This window comes from Daldinia childiae (assembly GCF_008694065.1).
Source record: "Daldinia childiae strain JS-1345 chromosome Unknown Scaffold4, whole genome shotgun sequence".
NCBI classification, from domain to species: domain Eukaryota; kingdom Fungi; phylum Ascomycota; class Sordariomycetes; order Xylariales; family Hypoxylaceae; genus Daldinia; species Daldinia childiae.
Genome location: NW_022984645.1, coordinates 569,251 through 592,349, shown reverse-complemented (window position 1 = coordinate 592,349; position 23,099 = coordinate 569,251). Strand labels below are relative to the sequence as shown.

Genomic DNA, 23,099 nt, shown 5'->3' with positions numbered 1-23,099 from the left:
CGTATCATGATGGAATTGCCGCTTACGATGAATGCTGTCGTGTTCGACGGTCCGTACAAGGTTTCGCTTCAGCAACGACCGGTGCCCAAGATACAAGACGATGGAGACATTATAGTCAAAGTTGATGCAACAGCTCTCTGCGGATCGTGCGTATTATGTAGCATCCTGCTTCTGCTCCTAGCTAATTAACTAATTATTAAACCTCTTAGTGAGCTTCATACGTTTAGAGGCCACCAGCCCTCAAACGCAGGATTTATTATGGGCCACGAGTTCGCTGGCACAGTTGTGGCAGCGGGTAACGACGTTAAATCTGTCAAGATTGGGGATAAGGTGGTATCTCCTTTCACCGTGTCCTGGTAGGCTAGGATGTGCTCTATATGCAATTTGAATAATTCATTAATATGCTCCGTAGCATGAACTGTTTTTACTGCAAAAACGGATATTCGTCTCGGTGTGACCATAGCTTATTGTTTGGTTCGGAAAAGCTGGATGGCGCTCAAGCTGATTACGTGCGCGTACCCCTTGCAGATGGTACAGCTATGAAGGCGCCACCCGAGATCGATGACAATGCATTGGTGCTCATGGCAGACATATTCCCGACAGGCTTCTTCGGCGCCAAGAATGCATTCAATAGCCTGGGTTCGCAAGATCCGTCCGAAGCCACAGTGGTGGTCATCGGTTGCGGACCGGTAGGACTGTGTGCCATAGTCTCGGCGCTGGAGTACAAGCCAAAACATCTCTTCGCCATCGATAGCATCGATAGCCGTCTTGAACTCGCAAAGAGTTTGGGTGCAGAACCGCTTAACTTTGCGAAGGATAGGTCGGCTATGATTGCTCGAATCAAAGAAGTCACAGATGGCCGAGGAGCAGATGCAGTTATTGAAGTGGTTGGCTTAAGCCCTGCCCTAAAGACGGCGTTTGATGTCCTGAGACCTTTCGGTTTCATAAGCAGTATAGGCGTCCACAATGCCGAGGTAATCTAGCTCCTAATGTATGCCTGCTCACGTACTTCCAACTAACATTTCACTCAGATCCCCTTTAGTGGCACTGAAGGATATAAGTACGCGGTGTCTTAGCCCACATTTGAGTTTTCTTATGGCTGACGTTGGCGTAGTAAAAATGTGAGGTTACAAATGGGAAGATGTCCAGTCCGCTCGATATTTTCCGATGCACTCAAGGTCCTCGCAAGAAACCAACATAAGTTTGGGTAAGTTGACTCTTTTTTATCACGAAGCCTGAGTCGACAAGTTATCGGCATTAGTTAATCCTTAGTAGGTTTATGTTCGAGAAAATCATGCCCCTTTCTATGGCCGTATCCGGATACGATCTGTTTGATAAGATGCAAGTGCAAAAGGTAATTTTCAAGCCGTGACCGAAGAATAGGTTGGAATCATTGCACCCCCTTGAACGGAACAGAACTGTCTCTCATTTAGTTCTGTCGAGGTTTGACAATACCATCATGCATAAAATAGTAAACGACGGTGGAATCATCATGTACTGTAGCGAGTAGTACTCTCTTAACACGATCCGCAGTAGCTGAGTTCTCTGGTGGCATGGAATCAAAAACGCTTGCAAATGCCTTAAGTGTCCATTTTTCGGCCAGGTGAACTGGCAGTACCCATTCGGCTACAGGTGTCTCCGGAATACGCCCTTCCGGGTTCGGGTGGGATTTGAGCATTTTAATCTGATCATCTGGATGTAAATAGAGCCGACGGGGAGGCAGTCCAGAGATTAAGGGTCGCGGTAGAGGTGAGTTATCCACAGGGGAATGAGTTAATATTTGTAGCTCTGTCCAATCGTGTTGATACCGAAGGTTATCAAGCACCGATTCCGCAAGATGTTCAACGTAAGTTTTCTTAGCCATGGCGAATATTTGTGTGTCAAGAGTCTAAATTGTAGTTGCATGGCAATTCTCATACAAATCAAGGACCCTTTTGGCAAACTATAAACTACGGTAGGAGCTTAGGGCATAAAGGCGGTGTAGAGCGGCATTTTTGTATCTTAGGTAAGGTATCAGGCATCACAATAGGTAGGTACCTAGGTTAGGTAATTACCCTACTGCTGGCAGGGCACTTTGTCTATTTTAAGGTTTCGAGATCCATCTAATAACAATGAATCTGGAGCTACATGTGTCCACCTGCTAGATTATTAGAACTACTGGAAGTTATGCATACAAAATCTTTATATGTTTCACTCCAACTTTTAGTTCGTGATGGTATACTGACGGCATCCCCCGACCCTAAGTGGTACCCAAATTGACATCACATGGAACCATACTTAAGGAGCAAACTGAGACTGTACGAGTATAGGTATAGTATATCGCTAATTATTGGTCTTGGACAGACTAGTAATAATATGTAGCCGCGTCTCAGCGAGGGTCATATCCGAAATTCGCTCTTGCGTACGTATTTAGAGTGGCAGTTCGAGAAGAGAGCTACGCATATGGCTACGCATATGGCTGTGCAACTATCGAGGCGCAGATCTTGAAACTTGCAGCTGGGTGGGGAGATCTAGACCTTTCCTACAATTTTTGCAGGTGTCATCGAAATGCGAAATCTTGTTCTAGGTACCTCCTATACGCTTAATGACGCATAACTCTATCTCGACTCGCGTCTCTTCTTTAGGGGTTGCAACTGATATTTGATTGCGAAGAGTTTTTTTTTTTTAGTAGGAGGTAGGTAGGATTGATTATATTTTTTTGGATGTAGGAACAATTGTGAAATCATTCATACCTATTCATGCATTTTGTAGGATGAAATGGTATGAATTCTCCCATCTGCTTATGAGACCAGTATCTCAAAAGACTAGGTACCATACCCCTGTTCCATGGCCAGCTATGTAGATGCGAAAGTGCGAAGGAATAAGTTGCACTCGCAAACAGCGACCAGTAAATAGAGGGAACGAAGAGACCCCTTGCCCCATTTAGAGGCCTACATTGTGTGCCAAGGAAACCACTAAAGCCTAACTCACGCTAGTATTGTACCAAATTATTCGTATATCGTTCGTACATCGTATCTCTCCTTATAGTGTACACCAAATCCTGCTGTGTTACCTTTGACGTCTTTTTTACTCGCCTTCAGCACTTCCGCATACCCATTTACCATTTCACTTCCCTTGACATATGTTATTATAATCGTTAATTTACATTTCTACCCTCCTTATTAATAAGGTAATCACGTTGAGCCCCGCTACTACAAACCAAATTAATCAGACCGCGTTGTTTCCCATTTCGGCTCTCCTTGCGCAGCTATACCTACGCTTCGAAAAAAAAAAAGACTGATTAATCTAATCAATACCTACCACATCTCACTCTCAATCACATTTCAACACCACCCTACGTCGTCTCGCGTTCGAAAACGAAAATCGTGTAACTTATCGGCTTCCGGGAGGAGCAGAGGCGTCTCCTAAAGATGCCACTAGATTCGCCCAGAATATCTAAAGAAGGACAAGAGGACACCGTTGATCGGGCCACGACAATCTCAACAGCGACGGACCAAAATGACTCTCTAAGTCAACGCGCACCAATTATGTCGACTCAGGCACAGGAAGGGGTAGGCAGCGCGCTCGCATCGAATGTTGCCGCTGTGAGCGTCCAGATGCAAGAGTATTCGAATGGATACCACTTCCCACCGAAATATCCCATAAAGGAGCAAATACGAATGGGCCTTGTTTCATTCTGGGAATTCTACAATACTGGATTCGGTTTCTTTCTCACTATCTACTCTCTTAACGTCGTGGCTTGGGGTGGCATGCTCTTCCTTCTTCTATGCAACGCTGCGCCGGAGACGTGCTGGGTGGATGGTAAATTTGACTGCGATAATATTGATTCGCCGCGCAGAATATGGATCGAGACGGATTCTCAAATACTAAACGGGTTGTTCTGCGTAACTGGTTTTGGCTTAGCGCCGTGGCGCTTTCGCGATCTGTACTTCTTGTTGCGGTATCGTATTCAGGGTGATCAAAAGGCTCTACGAAGCTTAGCAGGCGTCCATCGCGGTTGGTTCCGTCTTCCCGGTTCCGAGCAACTTCCTACGTCTCTTGGGCCGAAAAATATCGAGGAGATGATCGGAAATTACAACGTTGATAGCGTTCCGTATCCCCTAGAGACCATATCAGATGCTCCGCCAACGAGCATCCGGGCACCTCCGACTAAGATGTGGAAACTGGATTTCATTATCTACTTCAATGTTGCCAACACATTTCTCCAATGCGTTCTATCAGGTTTCATGTGGGCATTGAATCGGTACGATCGACCCAGTTGGTCGACTGGTCTATTTGTTTGTCTTGCATGTATCGCCTCCGCTATCGCAGGTATCATGATGGGCGTTGAAGGGAAACACGTTAAGGCTATCGAAGGGGTCCCTCTAACTAAGAGGGATATTGAGCGTCTGGCGCGTGATAAGGAACTAGGAATTCCTCATTATAACAACCTTGGCGACAAGAATCCCGAGGATGAGAAAGAGAAGAAGAAGATGAAGAAGCAAAAGCAACGGTTTGGGAAGGCTGAACAATCTAGTCTTGCGACTGATAATGAAAGACAAGCATTCTGTGTTTAAATGAGGTGTTTTGGCAGGTTTTTATAGACGGCGGACTTGGTGTTTACTGACATATATATTTTTGAATAACATACCATCTAGCGTTGCAAAACGCAAGTAAATATATTTACGAAGCAACAAGTAATTTACAGTTTACAGACTACCACTAGGCATACGATATGAGCATTTAAGCATCCGTCTTTCTACTATAAGAACATGTATAAAGGTTGAAATACGTAAAAAGTCGTTAAGCAAAGGAGTCAAATTAAATTAAGAGATATGTATGAGTATACATAACAAATGAGGCTTACAGTTCAAAACTTGGATAGTAACAAAGTGTTCACGAGATCGAATTGGTGAGCACCTGCCGGCTCCAGAGATGGGAAATTCCGCAGTTTAGATCCGGGGGGTTATAGCTAAGCCAATTAAAGCTGAAGTTGATATCATAAGGCTAATCGGCTGACCAATGCGGGGGCAGCTTCTGGTCCCAGCTCTTGCATTATGTAGGGTACCTACCTATTGTACGTACAGCATTGCCAGCAAGGTACACGCGCCTTCGCATTCGGCCAAGGAGGTACTTAACTTACCTAAGACGAAGTGCAATCCAACGTTATCAATTAACCACGCGGTGGTCGGTCCCTATCTTCTAACACAACCTTGGAACCTTCACACGTCCTTCCTTGCCGCCATCCCCGAGGAGCTTCGCATATCAGCCGTAGCTCATCAAAGCTACTGCGAATCATATCTATCATATCTCGTTCTTTTTCTTATAGTTATAGTCACATTACCCACGCTTGCTCAATTGTAACATCCCCTATCTCTTGCTGGCACAAGACCGAAATCCTCCGCGAATCGCCAGTCATCATGGCGCCAAAGGCCCTTATCCCTTTCCTGGTGGGCATGATGCTGCTCACCGGTGTCTGCAATACGCTCTTCACCAAGTATCAAGTAAGTCTAACCTAACCTCGCCTCGGCGGCAACCAAAAGCTATAGCTCGCTAACCGCGATCGCGCAGGACAATCAATGCGTCCGGAACTGCGACGACCCAAATCCCAAGAAGCGGCAGCCGTTTGAGCAGCCCGTGCTTCAGACGGCGCAGATGTTCATAGGAGAAGTTGGATGTTGGATTGTTGTCGGGCTAAGGCTCGCGTACCAACGCTACGCGAATAGGAAGACTCCGGCTGCCAACGGATACCAGGCAATCCCTAGGGGGGACGCCGAAGTCGATGATAACGATGATGCTGCTAGCATTAATTCGGAACAGGCGCTTATTCTTCCCAATCCTCCGATTAAGAGCAATGTTGGTGTAGTCGATGGGCCCCTAAGGGGCTTTGGCATAATACTCCTTTCGCTACCAGCTATATGCGATATCCTCGGCACGACGCTTGTGAACGCAGGTTTGTTCATGGTAGCTGCCTCGATCTACCAGATGACTCGTGGTGCCTTGGTGCTGTTTGTCGGCTTGTTCAGCGTTTTTTTCCTGCACCGCAAGCTGCACTTATTCCAATGGGTTTCCCTCGTTGGTGTCATGATTGGTATTGCGCTAGTTGGACTTGCGGGTATTATCTGGCCTGATGCCAAAGCAGAGGCCAGCAACGCCTTGTTCCAGGCTGCGGAAGATGTCGCTACTGATGAGGGCCTCCGTGCTGCGTTGGGTGTTATTCTCATTGCCTTCGCGCAAATTTTTACCGCTACACAATTCGTTCTCGAGGAGTGGTTGCTAGAGCGTTCCAAAATCGACCCCATCGAGGTTGTTGGGTGGGAAGGTCTCTTTGGTCTTGCTGTTACCCTGATCTGTATGCTGGTACTACACCTCACCATCGGGAGATCTGATGCTGGCCGCTACGGAATGTTCGATATGGTTGAGGGTTTCCGACAGATGACGGAGTACAGAGCTGTGTGGGTGTCTAGTGTACTAACTATGATCTCTATTGGGTAAGTTAAGCTCTGCATTACCATGTATTGATAATAGGGATGCTAACTTTGTTGCCAGTGGTTATAATTTCTTCGGCCTCTCCGTCACTCGCAACGTCAGTGCAACAGCGCGATCGACTATTGATAGCTGCCGAACCCTGTTCATTTGGATGATTTCCCTCGGTCTCGGGTGGGAAGGATTCAAGTGGCTGCAAGTTGCCGGATTCGTCTTGCTAGTGTACTTTACTTTCTTGTTTAACGGCGTCGTACGCCCGCCGTTCAAATTCCTCGAGCCAAATGAGGAAGTAGAGGAGTTGCTCCCCGAAGAACCTATCGAGCATAACTAGATTGCCCGCAAAGCAAATCGGATTACTTGATGCTGCCTAGGGCCCCGGGTGGGCAGGACCTAATTACTCTAAATGGTTAAATACTAGCCAGGGCTTGCGAATATACGTGTTTCTGCATTGGGATGGCGTTGGTTGGTATCGGCATGTTAGTGGGTTATTGTGCTTGTAATATGTGCTTTAGTTGGAGTACTTTGGTTTCGATCAGCGGATCAGTTTGTTTGATATAGTCTTCTAAATTAGATGGCAGCGTAACTATCAGGGTCGGACTCATAAATTCTATTGTTTGATAATTTACTCCCGCTCGACGTCACTTTCTAATAGGCTTAGGACATTCGTTATGTTAGTAGACTTGAGATAAGTAGACGACTATAGAGTATTAAGACGCTAATCCATCCTACATGCTTCGTAGATGCGCCTTAGAGAGTTCTTACGGACTACAGTTGCAGACAGATGATCATATGCCAACACATAACATTCAACCAGGTTTAACTTGAGGATAGTAGCGTCAAGATAGACATATTTATACTAGTAACCAATAGTAAACGAGCCCAGTAATTCTAAAGCAAGTAACAATTTATAATGCTAAACTATCTATCAACCCGTATAACACCACATCAAGGAGGCTTCATGACGTAAGAGGAGGAATTGTATCTGACCCTCGAATACCTCTACGGCGTTATACATACGCTTGCAAGAGGCGCGACCCTTGCCTTGCCTTGCCCGTCTAAACCCACCAAGCAGACCAAACCACACCAGACCCGCCTGCGATAACCAAGAAAACGCCTAAGCAATGCATACCCATGCTAAAAACAGACCGTCCTCGCCCATCATACTGTTGTATCTGACCGATAGACCGGGGGGAAAGCAGCCGCCCGGCTCAGCTAACGTTACACAGCAGCTCGGCCTCAAGGATAAACTTGCCCTCCTTGTACTTCTCGCTCGACTCGTAGGCGCGGTCATATTTCCAGCCCACCGTCTCCTTGCACTGCTTGCACGTGATGTCCCGCACAATATGCCGGCCAGTCGTCATGCTGCGCTCCGACGGCTCGCCTGCGTCCACGTTGACGACCGTGTTGAAGAGGTAGGCTTTGCCGTGCTGGCCGCGGAAGTTCTGGGGGGGACGGGTTAGTTGATGGGCTTTCGGTATAGTAGGGGTAGAATGGGATGCTGGATAGAAAGGTCCGTAATATGTAGGGAGGAAGGTAGAAGGCTAGGATAGGGTATGATATGGTATGATAGAACATTACAGAGCTAGAGACTCAAATCATGACGACGGAGGAAAGACAGGAGATACCATACCCGACTTATAATCTCTTCATGATTAGCGAGGTGGGCTTTGCAGTTCTTGCACCCATATATTTTGTTACTATCAAGATACGTGTTGTACGCAAGACCCATTGCGGCCGATCTACGCACGCCGACCGCGTGTTGTTCCGTTTCGTTACGAGGGTACCTCTAGTTGGTTTTTATTGGTATAACTATCCGATCCGACAAAGGACTCTAATAAGATTCTCGATTTCGATCGATGCGGAGCTAGCTGATCGGGTAGGTAGGTTAGGTAGGTAGGTAGATATCGCGAGTTCCGAGGTTGACGATAGCACGGAGCGAATATACCACAATGATGGACGAGGGGCGGACGTCTGTGTCCGAGAGGAGCGATAACGTAATATCTAACGGGGACAAAATCCGAAGGCTGGATTGATTTTATTGGTTTGGCGAGTTGGTTTGTTTATTTACTTTATTCGGTTATAAAGGATGTTGGTAGCCGAAGTGCATAGCAACTTGCAAGAAGACAAAAGCGTTTATGTAGGAACAAACCAGCCTCACGCGATGCAGGCGTGATGTGGATGTAGCCTTTCGGGGTTGAGGTCATCCGAGGAGGCTAGTAAACTGCTAACAGCTGGAGTTGCTTATCTTAGTAACCTAACCTAGGTCCTTACCCCGCTGACGTGGTACTGGGAACGATGCTATCTGACAGGCGGGTGCGACCTCCATAATGCGCCATGGGCTGCAACTTTCGTATGGGGTAATTTATCCATATCTTTACTTTATGGTTCTTATCTTCAACAATCAACGATTTTTACCTTCACTCAACAAAGATTCCCATCTAAACTTGTGTTACATTCCTTATTAACAAAAATTAATTTAAATTCGACACAAAGGGAGACTAATATGAGTGAATACTAATTTTGTGAGTCAACCATGCTATGACTACCTATGTTTCCCATGTCAATAGACAAACCTAGCTGGCTTTTTTTTTACCTATACAAGTAGTTACGTGGATAAACGCCAGGAATATATCTTTTCCCTGCCTATACCCTGTCTATATCCGAGTTGTCTCTTTTTCCTATCAAGCATTTATGATACTCCAGCTCGCATTTTATCTCATAGCAGTAGACCGATGCTTCTTGAGTAGACATGAGTATTTTAATATACCTACCCAAGTCGTAGTTGACTATTTGTTTCTCTGTTGAACCTTGGTCGAACCCGAGAGTCATATCTTAGGTAGTTATAGTTACCAACTCTATCCATCTGTTAAATAATGTCTTACTTAGCTTAAAGAAACCCTAGACTCATTTGTTAGTCATACATACATGTCTTCAACAAGTCTCATTATTCACCAGATAGATTGCATTATATCCCTCAACCAATATTTAACAAATCATATATTCTCGATCTCTCCGGCCATAGCCACCGGTTGGCGTCAGGCCGACATGTCTATCAACGAAAGAAGTATCTACAAGAAACTGCGAGGGCGGTCCTAGGAAAAATATCAAATATGCGCAACCGAACCAAGCAACCGTACAACTACAATAAACCAGGACGCCCTCCCCGCTCGGTCCCCTTGATTTCCAAGTAACCCAAGCAATGATGGTGACTTATTAGCTGTCTACCACGAGAAGGCCTCCTCGATAAAGTCGATCGACGAGTTGTATTGCTTGCGACGAATCGCTTGTCTAACCTCATCGCTGAGGGCACCAGGTCCGCAAACCGTCACGCCCATTGTTCCAACTTGCTGCTCTGCCTCCATGCTGATCAGAGTCTCGATGTTGGGCCTGCCAGGGAACATTTGGACTGTTGACGAAGGGCTATGTATTTCCTTTGTCGAGCGTGGCCTACTGACGAATAGCATAATCCGTAGCACGTCACGCCGTCTATCCATAGCTAGAATTTCTGTCATCCACGGCCGAATCCATTCGAGATGCTCAGGGCTCTGGATAATCCATACTAATACCACTTTTCGCGTGGCTACCGTGCCATTTGCGAAACCCGTAACAAGGTCTCGGACGTGAGGGACTGCGTGAGTAATACCTACACCGCCAGCAAAAAGCATCACAGTGCCGTAGGAGTGCATCATATGCTCGCCACCATACGGTCCTTCGACGAGACATGTTGTCATAAGCCGGCCATCGGGTTGCGCTGCAGCCCTTTGGTATAATGTGTGTGTCATTCCTGATCGTCCTCGAATGATGAAAGACATGGTGGTCTTGCGCATGGCGAGCACGTCTTGTCGGTTCATAGCCAACTTATCCGAGCTCAACTCTTCAGCCTCCTCGCTCCAAGCTAAAGAGAACGGATGGGACTGCCAAAAGCTGATAGATGGCATGTATAAGTACGCATGTTGGCCTGGCTTGAAAGTCCAAGGTCGGGCCATTGTCACCGTCAGACGGACGGCATTGCCAGGGAGCGCCTCAACGAGCGTTTTAGTTCCTCCCCGACCAAAGTTGTTATAAGCAAGGCGCATAACACGGATTAGCCTGTCGCCAGCCCATAAGGGAATAACCGGGATCAACCACTTGATCGCGGAGAGATGCTTCAAGTCAAGGTGGTACCAAAGGCCTGCAACCGCAAGCGCAGCTAAACCGATGTGCAGAAGCTTAAAGGATTCGTAGTACGCGTGTCTAGCAATGCTCGAAGCTTGGAAAAATATCGCCACAAAGGCAATGGTGGCCTAAGCAATGTTAGGTAAAGGGATCGCCTAGGATACGAACATATATAACTTACAAGGAAACCGTATAGCAGGAACGGAACTGTAACGGTAGTATTCAGTGCCTTTGACCATCCACCAGTTGCGGCTGACGCAGCCCAGAAAGAGAACGTATGGCATACTGCTTCCAATGCTACGATACGGCCAAACCAACGATGCAGTAGGTTGAAAGTGTCAAACGACATCCCGAGTAGGGGGATAAGCGGGTTGTTCCTGCCGGCCATGAGAAACAAGGGAATCATGTTGGCTACTGCCAGCGTTCCACTTCGGTTCCTCAGTTGCTTACACGCATCCGCAAAACTCTCGGCGAAGGGAATGTGAATGACACAAAAGGCAATGTTGGTTGCGAAGTATCCTACTAGAAAGAGGAATTGGAACCGAGTGGGTAGGGTACCAACATTGATGGCGCTGCTTAGTTGAAATTCTCGGTTATGTCGTTTCCTAAACATGGGGGCATATAAGAGATTCTTCTTGATCCAGGCGAATTTCGTAGACGGGCGTGCAAAGTATCGCTGTGTGTCGTTTGTTAAACTTGTAACGGTTCGGATATATTTTTGTAATGCTGTTGTGATGCGCCATATTATGAGACCCAAAGAGAGGGCGGCACAAACAACCAATAAATAGTTAGATAAAGATTCGTTCTCCATCGCCGGCGTCCATCCTGCTGCCTGTCCCTCACCAGCTTCTGCGTTTCCTTCTCCTCCAGCCATGATGAAAATCAGATTGTTGTCGTTGTCGTTGTCGTTGTTGTCGTTTTCAGAAGTGTACCAGCTAAACTAATCAAAGTTTAGAATTGAATTGAAAAGGGATCCTGGGTCCAGAAAATCCTCATCAGTAAAAGTAAGGAATGTTGAGTAGCCTCAAGAGGTTGGTTCTGAGACCTAGTTAGAGTATGTAATGGCTAAACAAGATCAACTTAAATAGCCCGAATAAGAATGAACGAAGGGCAATAACAGCCTGCTGTCAGGAAGTTATATTGAAGGCGGCCTAAGTCGTCTTCAAAGCTGTAGTCTAGGTGACTCGAGGTCAAGTTTTTGTCACTTGCCAAGGTCGAGCGGGAAGACAAATACTTAAATGGGTGTGTGTCTTCGGGATCTGGCCCAAGGCGGAAAACAAACTGACTAGGAGCCTCGAAGGATGTGACCTAGAAGAATGCCTGTAGAAGGCTTACAAGGGCACTATTGTAAATGAACGAAGTAGGTCGACGTTACACCCGCCCAGTTCTGGTTGAAGAACTAAGAACTTGTGATTTAGTATGGGTCTGTGAAGAAAGGACCAGAAGGATTAAGGCCGCAGGGTGTGGAAGACCTAGAGAGCAGTGCCCATTTGCATGAAATATATGAATGAGGAAGAATAAGGAGGTCAGTCTAATTGAAGGTAAGAATTACCTATGCAGGGCCTATGTGAACCTGGAATATTCAGGTACGTACCGACGGAGTACCCGCTCGGGGCGTTACTCGATTACGTCGACTAATGCCGGTTTGCCCTTTATATGCCAATCATTGCGTCTATCCCCTGAAAATTAAGCCTGGAGAGGAATGGAATAGGTACTAGTACGTATTATAGGTATGTACATAATACATAGAGGGGCTGGCTGGACTTTCCCCTCAATCATTCACTGTACGCTAGGTACCTTCCTTAGCCAAGCAGCCAAGCAGAATTTCTACATACTGAATTCTTTCACCGAGAACCAAATTTATTCAGCTCATCGCGATATATCATACATATATATTAGATAATCAATCAAAAGTCAAAATAATGTTCATCTTACTTTAAGCAATTGCTTGTTCAGATGTTATCTCTTCTATTTTCATTTAGTTCAAATGTTATTTTTTAGGAGACTTAGCGTTTATTCATTTACCAATTTACCAGCACACTCAGTTGAAACGTTCAGAATTTTCTCTGCATACCAATACACGCGTCCGCATGATAGGTATCTCCCGAAGTATTCCATACTCTTCTACTAAGCCTAGATTACGAGCAAGTCTTGCCTTGGTAGTGTGGGGATGGGCCGATAAAGTGCCACCAATGTAAGGTACACAGAAGAAAAACAGCAGGATTGGCCGAGGACCTGAGCCGATCGAGCAGGGGTTACCAAACCCCAGTACAACCACATCCCTGCTTTACATCATCTGGAGATCCAACCGTTTGGCCCTCTATCTTATCTATCTTTATTATTTGTTGAAACTGCACATTACGCATGCAATGTATGGCTCTCGTTAATGCTTCAATTTTGAGGCACGAAAACTTCTATCACCAATCTCACAGTCTTATCATTCGCTATCCGATCTTAATTCTGCATCGCGGTGGGGAGCATCATGATCGACAGAGCAGTTTTGAAACGAAGCCAGCGCATATTAGAAGACAGGGATCTAGTTGATCGCACCACCAATGACGATTCATAATGCCCTAGCACTAAAAAGCATCCTAGATTTTCGACACCTTCTCGACTTGTTTGCAAGTCAAACGACTGGCTGTGGCGCATATACTAGACTCATCACAAAACTCTTCCTCCGAGGACGATCACCACGATTGAATTATTACCTCTTTTCGCAGAGTATTGCGATGTTCTTACTATTTACTAAAGTCTAATTCATATCTAAAATATGGAATGCGATACCTTATTTTATTTCATCGAGGCATTACGAAATTCCACCAACACCATATAAAATGATAGTATGCATACAACGGCACTTCTTTCATCTAGTTTATTTAGCAAGCGGGTGCTTGCGTCATCTAGGCTCAGTGAGAAATGTGATACGAAATCTCTATCAAGAAACGTTCAATCAAGCCTCTTACAACCTAGTTCCCGTCAAAATGCTTAATTTTGACGATGATGATAGGGTCTCACTTGGAATAATACTTCTACCATATTCTTAGACCCACTACAACCCAAAAGCTCGACACGTATTGAGCCTCAAGATGCTTATGCGATCATTATGTGAAATGCATATTTCCCGATTAGCTCCATGTATACACGACTCTTTCGAATTATCATGGCACCCAGGAAATATTCCACTGAAGGAACGTTTAGTCATTCATCCTATATTCCTCGGTATATACCAAATACCATTTATAGGATCACAGCTACTACGTCGATGTCATGATGAAGATCATGGCTAGATATCGCAGGCCAAGCTTTGAATATCTACCTTATCGAAAACGGCAACATACCATGTAATAGAAGATGTGATACATGGAAGTGGGATATTTTGCATAAACCTCGAGGGTCTCTGAAAATCGAACAATTCCATATATGGCAGAGGCCGCGTTTGAGAGCACTCAAGTTGATACGAGTTGCCCAATCCAGCCGTTTCACGTTTCAACGGGCCTCCACCACATACTGCATATGCCGTATTAGATCCCCTCGTCGCTCAATCTCTAAGGATTACCACATGGGTTATTCCCAGTCGTGCATGGCGTCAATCACTTAACAACGTTACCGTTTGGGGCCGATAGTTTTTGCCTATTGCAGCTTTAAATCTCGAAAATAGGCATTTACAGTTATATATAGGTAATTATCGATATCACGATTTATATACTCTCTAACCAAATGCCATCTAGCGGCGCAGCTCCCGTTGAAAATACAAGATCCCACGCTCAACCGTAGAATCCTCCGCATCCGCTGGGCATAACGTTTATATATATTATATTCCCGGGCCCGAAACTATGTGTATCCAAAGATAGGTTTACAAAACCTACCAGTGGGCTCATACTAGAAAAAAATGATGCTATCTCGTAGTTAATAAAGTAGCGAGTCTCACATGCAAAGCTCATCCTCGCTACAATCGTCCCCGGGAATACCGGAGCTTACTGAACTTGCGAGACTGGATCTAGATCGTAGCTTGGTACCAAGCAGGGTCTTTTTGTCGATGCTCCTCCTTGGTTTCTTGCGAACGAAATGACCGCCATTTTCCTTATCGGAGCCGAGCTCATCGTCTAGTGTTGGGTAGGCTAATTTTACGGACTTTAGAGCGACGATGCTTTTGCTCCGACGGGGTTCCGTAGCCGCTTGTGGCTTGTCGCCCTGAGAACAAGAGTGCGCACGTTTCTTGGTGTTGACGCGTTCGGGACCGGGGGGCTTGGGGGGCTTGGGGGCCTGTACATTATTATTGCTCTCCACCTTTGCTATTTCCGGGCCTGGAACACTATCTGCTTCACCATAGATGACCACCCCAGACTGAGTGGCTCTCTGCTCGGTACCGTCTTCTATATGATCTCCATCTAACCTTGACGACGATCGAAGCTGTCTTGTTCTCGCCTGGGGTAGACGTCTAGGGCTGACTGTAACCCACTCGCCTATAGTTTCCTCCCACCGGTAGCCCGTGAAGAGAGGTCGGATACGAGCATCGTCCCCTGCGGCCGAGTGTTGGTTGCAGGCTAGCTTCTCCGCATAGATAAAGTCTTTGACGTTATTGGTCTGTTGCGCAAGAGAAAAAGCCGCTATCGCCTTCATGCTATCCAGGATTTCTTGATCGAGTTCGAGGCCCGCGAGTTGTCCAAATAGCATGTCTAAACAGTTGTGAGACGCAAGGTTCATTCCTCGACCACAACTGCGAGCTACTGATGACACAAATGAGGCTATATCGGTAAGACGGTGTCTCGTGCGGTTGCTTCTTGCGGAATTGTGGTCCGTATGTTGTCGCCATGCTTGTCCGATGCTGTACTTGAGATGAGAACTGATATTATTATCGACTCGAGCGTCTCTCGATGAGATGTAGTATGCCAAGTGCAACAAGTCATTTCCTAGGCCGTATCGCGTGGTCTTTGACGATTCTAGACCAGCCATACACGATCTAAGGATATATCTAAGCCTATTGCCAATGAAGCTTATCTTTGCGATCTCAACTTCTGAAACGCTTGCTGTATGAAGTTCTATTTCGCCTAACGAACTCATTGCAGCTAGCATTGTTAAAGCACTAATTAGTGTCTGCTTATTGGCCATGGCAATGTTTTTTTCTAGGCGAGTCGTGTCATTTCCGTTTGCAAGGATTCGCCTCCGGTGACACAACAACGAAACGGAATAGTTCATGAAAGCCACGGCGTCGTCAGCCGCCTCCACCACGGACAAGTGCCGAGCAGCTAATGCCCATATGCGCTCGAACTCTTGCGTCGCAAGCCAATCTTGAGAGAGGCTGCCATTAGATAACAACAGCAAATACTGCCGAAGGAGAAATGAAGTACGGCCATGCTTATTAGCAAAAGTCCATAACATCGAGAGAGGCCGAAAGCATCCTAGCTCGGTGAAGAAGCTGTCTGCCATAGTTGGCTGAGAGTATTGGCGATAAACCAGAGCTGCGATAAGCTCCTCGGCCTCAGATAATGCACCAGATCGGATGCATAGATCAATAAGTAATTCTGAGAAGTCGTCACTGAATAGTCCCTCTGAAACTCCTTGCTTTACCGCATTAAGACCGTCTGCTCGAACTACTATCCGGAGATGTTTCCATCCAAGAGCTTGATTTGATCCAATTGACTCTAGGTAGTTGTATATCTCTGTCGAAGTGTTGATACCGTCAAGCGTAGAAATACCCCCGCTCTGCTCGGCTTCCATCCTCTCCCAGGCTTCGAGCTCCTCAATATACGAGGGCACTTTTCTAAGACACATATCGAGGAATGAACGTGGCCCCCGTCCTCGACTAATGACATGCCGTGTTGCTTTTAAGAGCGCTTCTAAACTCTTATAAATTGCTTCTAGGTCATTGTGTCTATTCGAAGTTGATTGAGCTCGTAAGCCTGCGAGACGTTTCTCAAGATCCTTAAACTGATCTCGTCTGCATCCGACTATAGGTTGTTCAGGTTGCTCCTTAGGGTGACTGGGATTTGTGGGTGATGATACAATATGGCCTCGTGCACGTCGTAGTAAAGGCGTAGCCGGTACTATCTCACCAGGAACTACAGGTCTTCCCTCGCTGCTTTGGAGGTATTTTGTCGTACTCGTTCCCTTCGAATCCTTGCCAAGTATAGATTGACCATCTTGATTAGGAGATCGCCTCTGAGAATAGGTAAGGCGAACTTTCTTGTGCGGTCTTAACCATTCGCAATTAGCATTTTGCTGCTCAGTAGCAACTCTCCTTTCCTGCCCGAACTCATCGTCTCTTGTGCTTAATGATGACACCGCAGCATCCTTTCTTAGAGAAGCAATCCGCGAAAGCAACGGCCGAAGTAAGCGTTGACAGCGCGCCGCGGTCCAAGGTTGTGTTGTCACTCCTAGTTTTTCTGGCTTAGGCCTTGGCTTATACGGGATATTGAACTCGTTAAATGACATGGAGGGAGCTCTAGCAATATTACTAAGCAGATATGTATGCTGAGTTATGGATGTTTGTTTGAGAGCTCCGGTTTATTGATGGCGATACGAAGCTAGCAGCTCCATACTCCGCGAACGTCGTCGCCAAAATAAAAATAGTAGGCAAAGCAAAATGATATTATCGCGATAATTGATTTTATAGAGATGCGATCCAAAAGTGCAGCTTCAAAGATGGGATTATTTTATGACCGAACGACAAGAATACCAATGCTTGGTCCAATAAGGGTGAAAGAGACATAACGGTTCTAACTAAATAACCATGACCAAACATTTGATTTGTTTACTTGATTTCCTAATCAGGATATACCCACTTTAACTTTCACACAACATTTTGGTGTATTTCGGGAAATAGAATTAAAACTCATAACTCTCATATATGTAGCTTCGAGATGAACAAACATTTTCCACAGCATTTAGTAGCTTTAACTGTAGAAAATTATTAAGTTTTTATGGGAAAAGAGAATAAAATTTTTGCTGTAAATAAAATCAAAGTAGTAAAAGTACAGGAGTACCTACTTCTAACTTGCGGGCTTTTTAGTCCCCTAAAACTCAAATTATAAGCCAATCAAAATGGAGGTGGTTACCGTAACACCTCTTTTATGCAGTGTTACATACTAAGAGCATCACTATTAGGGCGGACGGGAAAGCCCCAAATGACCTAACTATCGCCGCAGCTCCGACTTGCCGGGAACAGCCGGGGTTTTTCGAGCCGCCGAAGAAAAAAAAAATTGAAATCTAAAATGTTGCTTGCTTAGCTGCAATAATGCTTCGACGATTCTTCCTACCTTCTTCAACATAATTACATTTACTACCTTTACAAGTTCAATTGATTTGCGGTTCCTTCATTAGACCTGTATAATATTTCTCGGACCTTGTTCATTAATACTTTTACAGTTTCCACGCCGGATTTTCCAAGCTGTGCGTGGGATCTCGTTTGCTATTCTTGTACAAGTAAGAGGATATTATAGATTTGCACCACAAAACTTCGACAACCCCTCCAGCCCCTCTTAATCCTATTCAAGTTGGCCCACTATGTCTGAGAAGCCAGAGGTTACCGGTAAGTAAAACTTTTTATATGTATCTGTCTGACTCTGTCCGAATATAAGTTAATAATAGTCTCGTATAGCTCAACCTTCCGACCAGGAAGCCGAAACCCTAAATGGTCAAACTGAAAATGCTAAAGTTGACTCCAACGACCAAGCGGCTGAGGAGGATGAAGAGGAAGTTGCGGATGGTATGACTAGAAACTCACTTCCCAGGTAGACATTGCCATACCAATGCTAATACACGGCTTATAGCATTGTATCCTCTCACTATCCATCTGCCCCACGAGCCGAACAAGATCCATGTGATGGTTAGTAGATACCCCTGTCTATTATATATGGATTCTCTGGCCGGTAATGGCTAATCTCGGTACAGGTCTCGCCTCAAGAGCAAGTTCACGAGCTACGACAGTCTATTATCGAGCTGCCATCTGCTTTCCAATACTCGTGTTTCCACCTCGAGCATGCCAGCGAGCGCATAAATGACTTTGTGCAAATCTCTGACGTGAAGGGACTCGGTCCGGAAGCCGAGATCCGCTTAGTAGAGGATCCCTACACCGAAAAGGAGGCTAGAATACATGTCATCCGAATTCGTGATCTAGTTGGTGCTGCTGGAGATCGGACTGACACCCTACAAGGGGTTCTACCTGGCATCTCCCTCTTCGATTTCATTACTACTAGTGCCCAGGATACCGACAATGTCCAAGCTAGTGCCTACGATTTCGAAGCTCCCGCGAAGCCTTTAACTCTAATACCAAAAGAGGAAGAGCCCGCCCCTAAGACGGTGAAGTCGATTGCTCTGTCGCCATGGAACCCTCCACCCTACCATCTTAGACAGAAGGGCCATTTGCTGTACCTACTCGTCACCACGAACGAAGGAGAGCAATACCAGATCACTTCGCATGTTGGCGGGTTCTACGTAAACAAGTCATCGAATAGCAAATTCGACCCCTTGCCTCGCGCTGCTCCTAAGGGTCATTCTGCGCACTCGCTATTAACGCTTCTAACTCAGATCTCTCCTTCATTCTCAGAGTCCTTCGAGCAACTACTGCAGTACAACAACCGTAAGGACCCTCTCGCCACATTCCAGATGACGAATGCCATCCCTGCGGCACCATGGCTAGTTCCTTCGCAATCCTCGCCTTTATGTGCTCACAGTTCGGATATCACAAGAACTCAGGAGGGCTATCTTATCTCTGGTGTTGATAATACTGATACACTAAGAGACTGGAACGAAGAATTCCAGTCAGCTCGCGAATTACCAAAAGAGACGGTTCAAGACCGTGTCTTCCGAGAGCGGTTTATTTCCAAGCTGTTTGCTGACTATTCCGATGCTGCTGCCCGAGGTGCTATTCTGGTCGCACGTGGTGAGGTCACTCCTCTCAACCCGACGGAAGGTCGCGATGCCCAGATCTTTGTCTACAACAACGTGTTCTTCTCTTTTGGAGCTGATGGCGTGGGCACGTTTACTTCTGAGGGCGGCGATGATGCTGCTAGGGTTGCCACAGGAAAGGATGTCAACGGCGTGCGTCTAGTCAACCAGCTTGACATCGATGGGCTGTACAGCCCGGCGACTGTAGTGGTTGACTACCTCGGAAAGAGAATCGTTGGCCAGACTGTTGTTCCAGGCATTTTCAAGCAAAGAGAACCTGGCGAGAATTCTATTGAGTATGGAGCGGTAGAAGGAAAGGAGATTGTTGCGGCCGATGAACGATTTGCGCCAACTTTTGAAAAGCTTTCGAAGGCCCTAAAAGTGAAGAAACATCCTGTCTGGGACAAGGATGGCAAGCGATTCGATCTAGAGGCTAGTGTCGAAACTAAGGGATTAATGGGAACGGACGGTCGTAAATACGTTCTTGACCTATACCGCATTACGCCCCTTGATGTGTTATGGCTTGAAGAAAATAGCATCAGCACCGAGGGAGAGAAGAATGAGCTCGAGTATCCTCATCGTATGACGGTCTTGCGACCAGAACTCGTGGAACTGATTCGGAATCAAAAATGGACCGAGTGGGTCAACAAGGAGCTCGCACGTTTAAAGCAACAGTCCCAATCTAAGTCTCAGGATGAGAAATCCAGCAAAGAAGAAAACTCGTCCGCGGAAGAAAAGGCTGAGGAGAAAACCGAGAAGACTGAAGAGGCTGAGAAGACCGAGGAGACTGAGGAGAAGTCCGAGGAGACTGAGAAGAAGAGCACAGACGAAGACAAGCCTAATGAGTCTAGCGATAGCGCCGCAACGGAGCCCGAAGACCGCATTGACGCTTCTGAATTCTACTTCTCACTTAACCCAGATGTCTGCAGCGGACAAGTTCCGCAGACCGAAGCTGAGAAGGAGGAAATGGCTGCCGACGAAGAAGATGTTCGAAATGCTTGTAAATATCTACGCGAGTCGGCAATTCCTGACTTCGTCAACGATATCAAGGCTGCAGATCTACCTTTCCCCATGGATGGTTTGTCGTTGACCAAGATGATGCATAAGCGCGGAATCAACATGCGATACCTTGGCCAGATTGTGTCTCTCTGCGAAGGACCGAGGCTTTCGCGCCTTCGGGACTTGGCCTTACAGGAGATAATATCGAGAGCATTCAAGCACGTTGCGAGCAAGTACCTGCGGTATTTGCCAATTCCTCTTACTTCGGCTGGCATTGCCCATCTTCTCAACTGCCTTCTCGGATTTAGCTTCAACAGCAAGCCTACTGCTGAGATAGACGAGTCTTTAAAGGCACTTTACCCTGAAGCTGACCTTGCATTCGCGGATCTCACTCCAGAGAGTCTCCGACAGGAAATTGAAGCGCAGGCCATTCGCCGATTCAAGTTCACTTTAGATTCGGACTGGCATAGCCAAATCAAGCACCTACAGCTCCTCCGTGACGTGTCCTTGAAGCTTGGACTTCAACTTCAGGTGAAGGACTTCAAATTCACCAATGACCCTAGCGCTGCGCCCACTACAAATGGCGCCAATGGCCACGCAAACAGTGATAGCAAGAATGACAGCAAGAAGAAAAAGAAGAAGACGAGGGATGGGTCCCCAGCTTCCATTGCTTCCTCTACCAGCACGCCGACCACCTTTACTCCGGATGATATTGTCAATGTTGTCCCGATTATTAAGGACTCTGCACCGAAGAGTGCCATTTCTGAGGAGGCCTTGGAAGGCGGTCGTCATTCCATCATGCAAAACAACAGGAAGATTGGTCAGGAGTTGTTATTGGAGAGTCTAACTCTTCACGAACAAATCTACGGAATCCTCCACCCAGAAGTTGCGCGAGCATACTCCAGTCTTGCGCAGATCTATTATCAGCTCGAGGAGAAGGAGGCTGCTGTTGATTTAGCGAGGAAAGCTGTTGTTGTATCAGAGCGCACTATCGGTGTCGACTCTGCGGAGACGTTGCTCTACTACCTAAATCTTGGACTCTATGTACATGGATCTGGCGACAGCAAGACAGCTCTTGCATATGTTAAGCATGCACTTGACCTGTGGAAGATCATCTACGGGGCCGACCACCCGGATTCGATCACGACCCTGAACAATGCAGCAGTCATGCTTCAGCATATGCAAGCATACCACGAATCTCGCATCTGGTTCGAGCAAGCTCTTGCTGTCTGCGAGCGTGTGATGGGCAAGCAGTCCCTCCCGGCTGCTAGTCTCCTGTTCCAGCTCGCACAGGCGCTCGCTTTGGATAACGAATCCAAGGCTGCCCTCGTTAAGATGCGTGATTGTTACAACATCTTCTTGCAGCAGCTCGGGCCAGAGAATAATAATACCAAGGAGGCCGAGACTTGGTTAGAGCAGCTGACACAGAATGCTGTCGCAATCGCGAAGAGGGATAAGGATGCTCAGTCAAGGCGTCTACGGGCTGGAATCCGCTTCCCGGCTCGCAGCGTCGCGTTAGGAGGTGGCGCCGGCGCTACGGCACAGCCCACAGCATTAAACCAGCCCGGATCGGACAAGCCAGATGCTCGAAGCATCGACGATCTTATCAAGTTTATTGAGGGTAACACGGCTCAAAAGAAGAGCACCAAGAAACGAGCAGGCCGCAGCGGGCCCAAAACTCGAGTAGGTGGGGCCGCTGCCTCATAAAGCGTTAAGGACAATAGGACACAGGGACAGAATGCGGATCACGGGGAACGAAGCTTGACATGAACGGGTATGAAGGGGGGCTCTAAAACACGGACCGGGGGCATGAAAAGGAAAGAATGAAGAGTTACGTCTACCTGGCATGAATGACATTTTTCCTCGGTTGAGGCGTCTCTGGAACGGGGTCAAAAATCCGTCTGTTTTTTTATTATTATATCTTTTTTTCTTCTGTTTACCCTCCCCCAGGGACTGGTTGCATAGATCTAAGAAAGGGGTGTTGCATCGCGTTGGTTTTTCCCTTATCTTCATCATCTCACCTTTACCGCCTATATGGCGGTAAACTCCTTACTCTCCATCTGCCGCAGTATATCGGAACTCAACAACGTATATGGTATGGTGGTGCTTGAGCTGTATATATTAGGTGGACGACGAGGGGAAAGGGGGCAAGTCAGTCAGACTGGGTCTAAGGTACAAACAAACAAACAGCAAGCAGTATAGCATCTCGAGGGGATCTACATATTCCCGCTCTCGGACATACATACTATGCGGGATATGGCGCGCGCAATTCCTTTATAGGTATTCGCTTACCTCGCGTGTGTTAATAGACATCATCTTCACTCTTGCCTGCGAGGTTGCTTGACTTGGTTACATAGACACCCATCTAAACGTATAGTATGCTAGGCATGCTAGGCATGCTAGACATAACCATAATTACTAGTCCAAGTACATATACACGTATGCAACTAACTGTTGGAATCGTATACTAGAACCCGAGGGCACGCATCACATACATTTTTGCGAGGAACTATGACTGATTGAATGGCTAAAAACTCTGTATGCATGACGACTATCGCTATAGTTGTAGCTATTGAAGTTCATACGGATTCATT

General features: G+C 46.5%; 8 protein-coding genes across 9 annotated transcripts; 4 read left to right on the top strand and 4 right to left on the bottom strand.

Moving 5' to 3' along the window:
• Positions 1 to 6: 6 nt before the first annotated feature.
• On the top strand, positions 7 to 1,372 carry GL218_04476 (putative zinc-type alcohol dehydrogenase-like protein YbdR; the record flags this gene model as incomplete). Of its 2 annotated transcripts, none has more annotated exons than XM_033581086.1 (6): positions 7 to 146; positions 210 to 356; positions 464 to 974; positions 1,032 to 1,060; positions 1,115 to 1,207; positions 1,276 to 1,372. In XM_033581086.1, the coding sequence occupies 6 exons, from the start codon at positions 7 to 9 to the stop codon at positions 1,370 to 1,372; spliced, it is 1,017 nt and encodes a 338-aa protein (XP_033435109.1). The 2 variants fall into 2 exon arrangements, with proteins under 2 accessions (XP_033435109.1, XP_033435110.1); XM_033581085.1 differs by having other exon boundaries at positions 413 to 974.
• Positions 1,373 to 1,429: 57 nt separating this feature from the next.
• On the bottom strand, positions 1,430 to 1,864 carry GL218_04475 (putative tRNA-splicing endonuclease subunit tsp-1; the record flags this gene model as incomplete). The annotated part of the gene is made up of 1 exon (XM_033581084.1): positions 1,430 to 1,864. The coding sequence occupies one exon, from the start codon at positions 1,862 to 1,864 to the stop codon at positions 1,430 to 1,432; it is 435 nt and encodes a 144-aa protein (XP_033435106.1).
• A 1,546-nt stretch (positions 1,865 to 3,410) lies between these two features.
• Positions 3,411 to 4,556, top strand: GL218_04474 (putative alpha-l-rhamnosidase c protein; the record flags this gene model as incomplete). Its single annotated transcript, XM_033581083.1, has 1 exon — positions 3,411 to 4,556. The coding sequence occupies one exon, from the start codon at positions 3,411 to 3,413 to the stop codon at positions 4,554 to 4,556; it is 1,146 nt and encodes a 381-aa protein (XP_033435107.1).
• An 843-nt stretch (positions 4,557 to 5,399) lies between these two features.
• On the top strand, positions 5,400 to 6,796 carry GL218_04473 (Solute carrier family 35 member F6; the record flags this gene model as incomplete). Its single annotated transcript, XM_033581082.1, has 3 exons — positions 5,400 to 5,483; positions 5,551 to 6,470; positions 6,529 to 6,796. The coding sequence occupies 3 exons, from the start codon at positions 5,400 to 5,402 to the stop codon at positions 6,794 to 6,796; spliced, it is 1,272 nt and encodes a 423-aa protein (XP_033435104.1).
• Positions 6,797 to 7,673: 877 nt separating this feature from the next.
• GL218_04472 (uncharacterized protein) lies at positions 7,674 to 8,194 on the bottom strand (the record flags this gene model as incomplete). The annotated part of the gene is made up of 2 exons (XM_033581081.1): positions 7,674 to 7,907; positions 8,096 to 8,194. The coding sequence occupies 2 exons, from the start codon at positions 8,192 to 8,194 to the stop codon at positions 7,674 to 7,676; spliced, it is 333 nt and encodes a 110-aa protein (XP_033435105.1).
• A 1,492-nt stretch (positions 8,195 to 9,686) lies between these two features.
• On the bottom strand, positions 9,687 to 11,233 carry GL218_04471 (Ferric/cupric reductase transmembrane component 2; the record flags this gene model as incomplete). Its single annotated transcript, XM_033581080.1, has 2 exons — positions 9,687 to 10,748; positions 10,802 to 11,233. The coding sequence occupies 2 exons, from the start codon at positions 11,231 to 11,233 to the stop codon at positions 9,687 to 9,689; spliced, it is 1,494 nt and encodes a 497-aa protein (XP_033435102.1).
• Positions 11,234 to 14,544: 3,311 nt separating this feature from the next.
• On the bottom strand, positions 14,545 to 16,392 carry GL218_04470 (uncharacterized protein; the record flags this gene model as incomplete). Its single annotated transcript, XM_033581079.1, has 1 exon — positions 14,545 to 16,392. The coding sequence occupies one exon, from the start codon at positions 16,390 to 16,392 to the stop codon at positions 14,545 to 14,547; it is 1,848 nt and encodes a 615-aa protein (XP_033435103.1).
• A 1,731-nt stretch (positions 16,393 to 18,123) lies between these two features.
• On the top strand, positions 18,124 to 22,212 carry GL218_04469 (Clustered mitochondria protein; the record flags this gene model as incomplete). The annotated part of the gene is made up of 4 exons (XM_033581078.1): positions 18,124 to 18,148; positions 18,218 to 18,325; positions 18,390 to 18,445; positions 18,511 to 22,212. The coding sequence occupies 4 exons, from the start codon at positions 18,124 to 18,126 to the stop codon at positions 22,210 to 22,212; spliced, it is 3,891 nt and encodes a 1,296-aa protein (XP_033435322.1).
• Between the last annotated feature and the right edge of the window lie 887 nt (positions 22,213 to 23,099).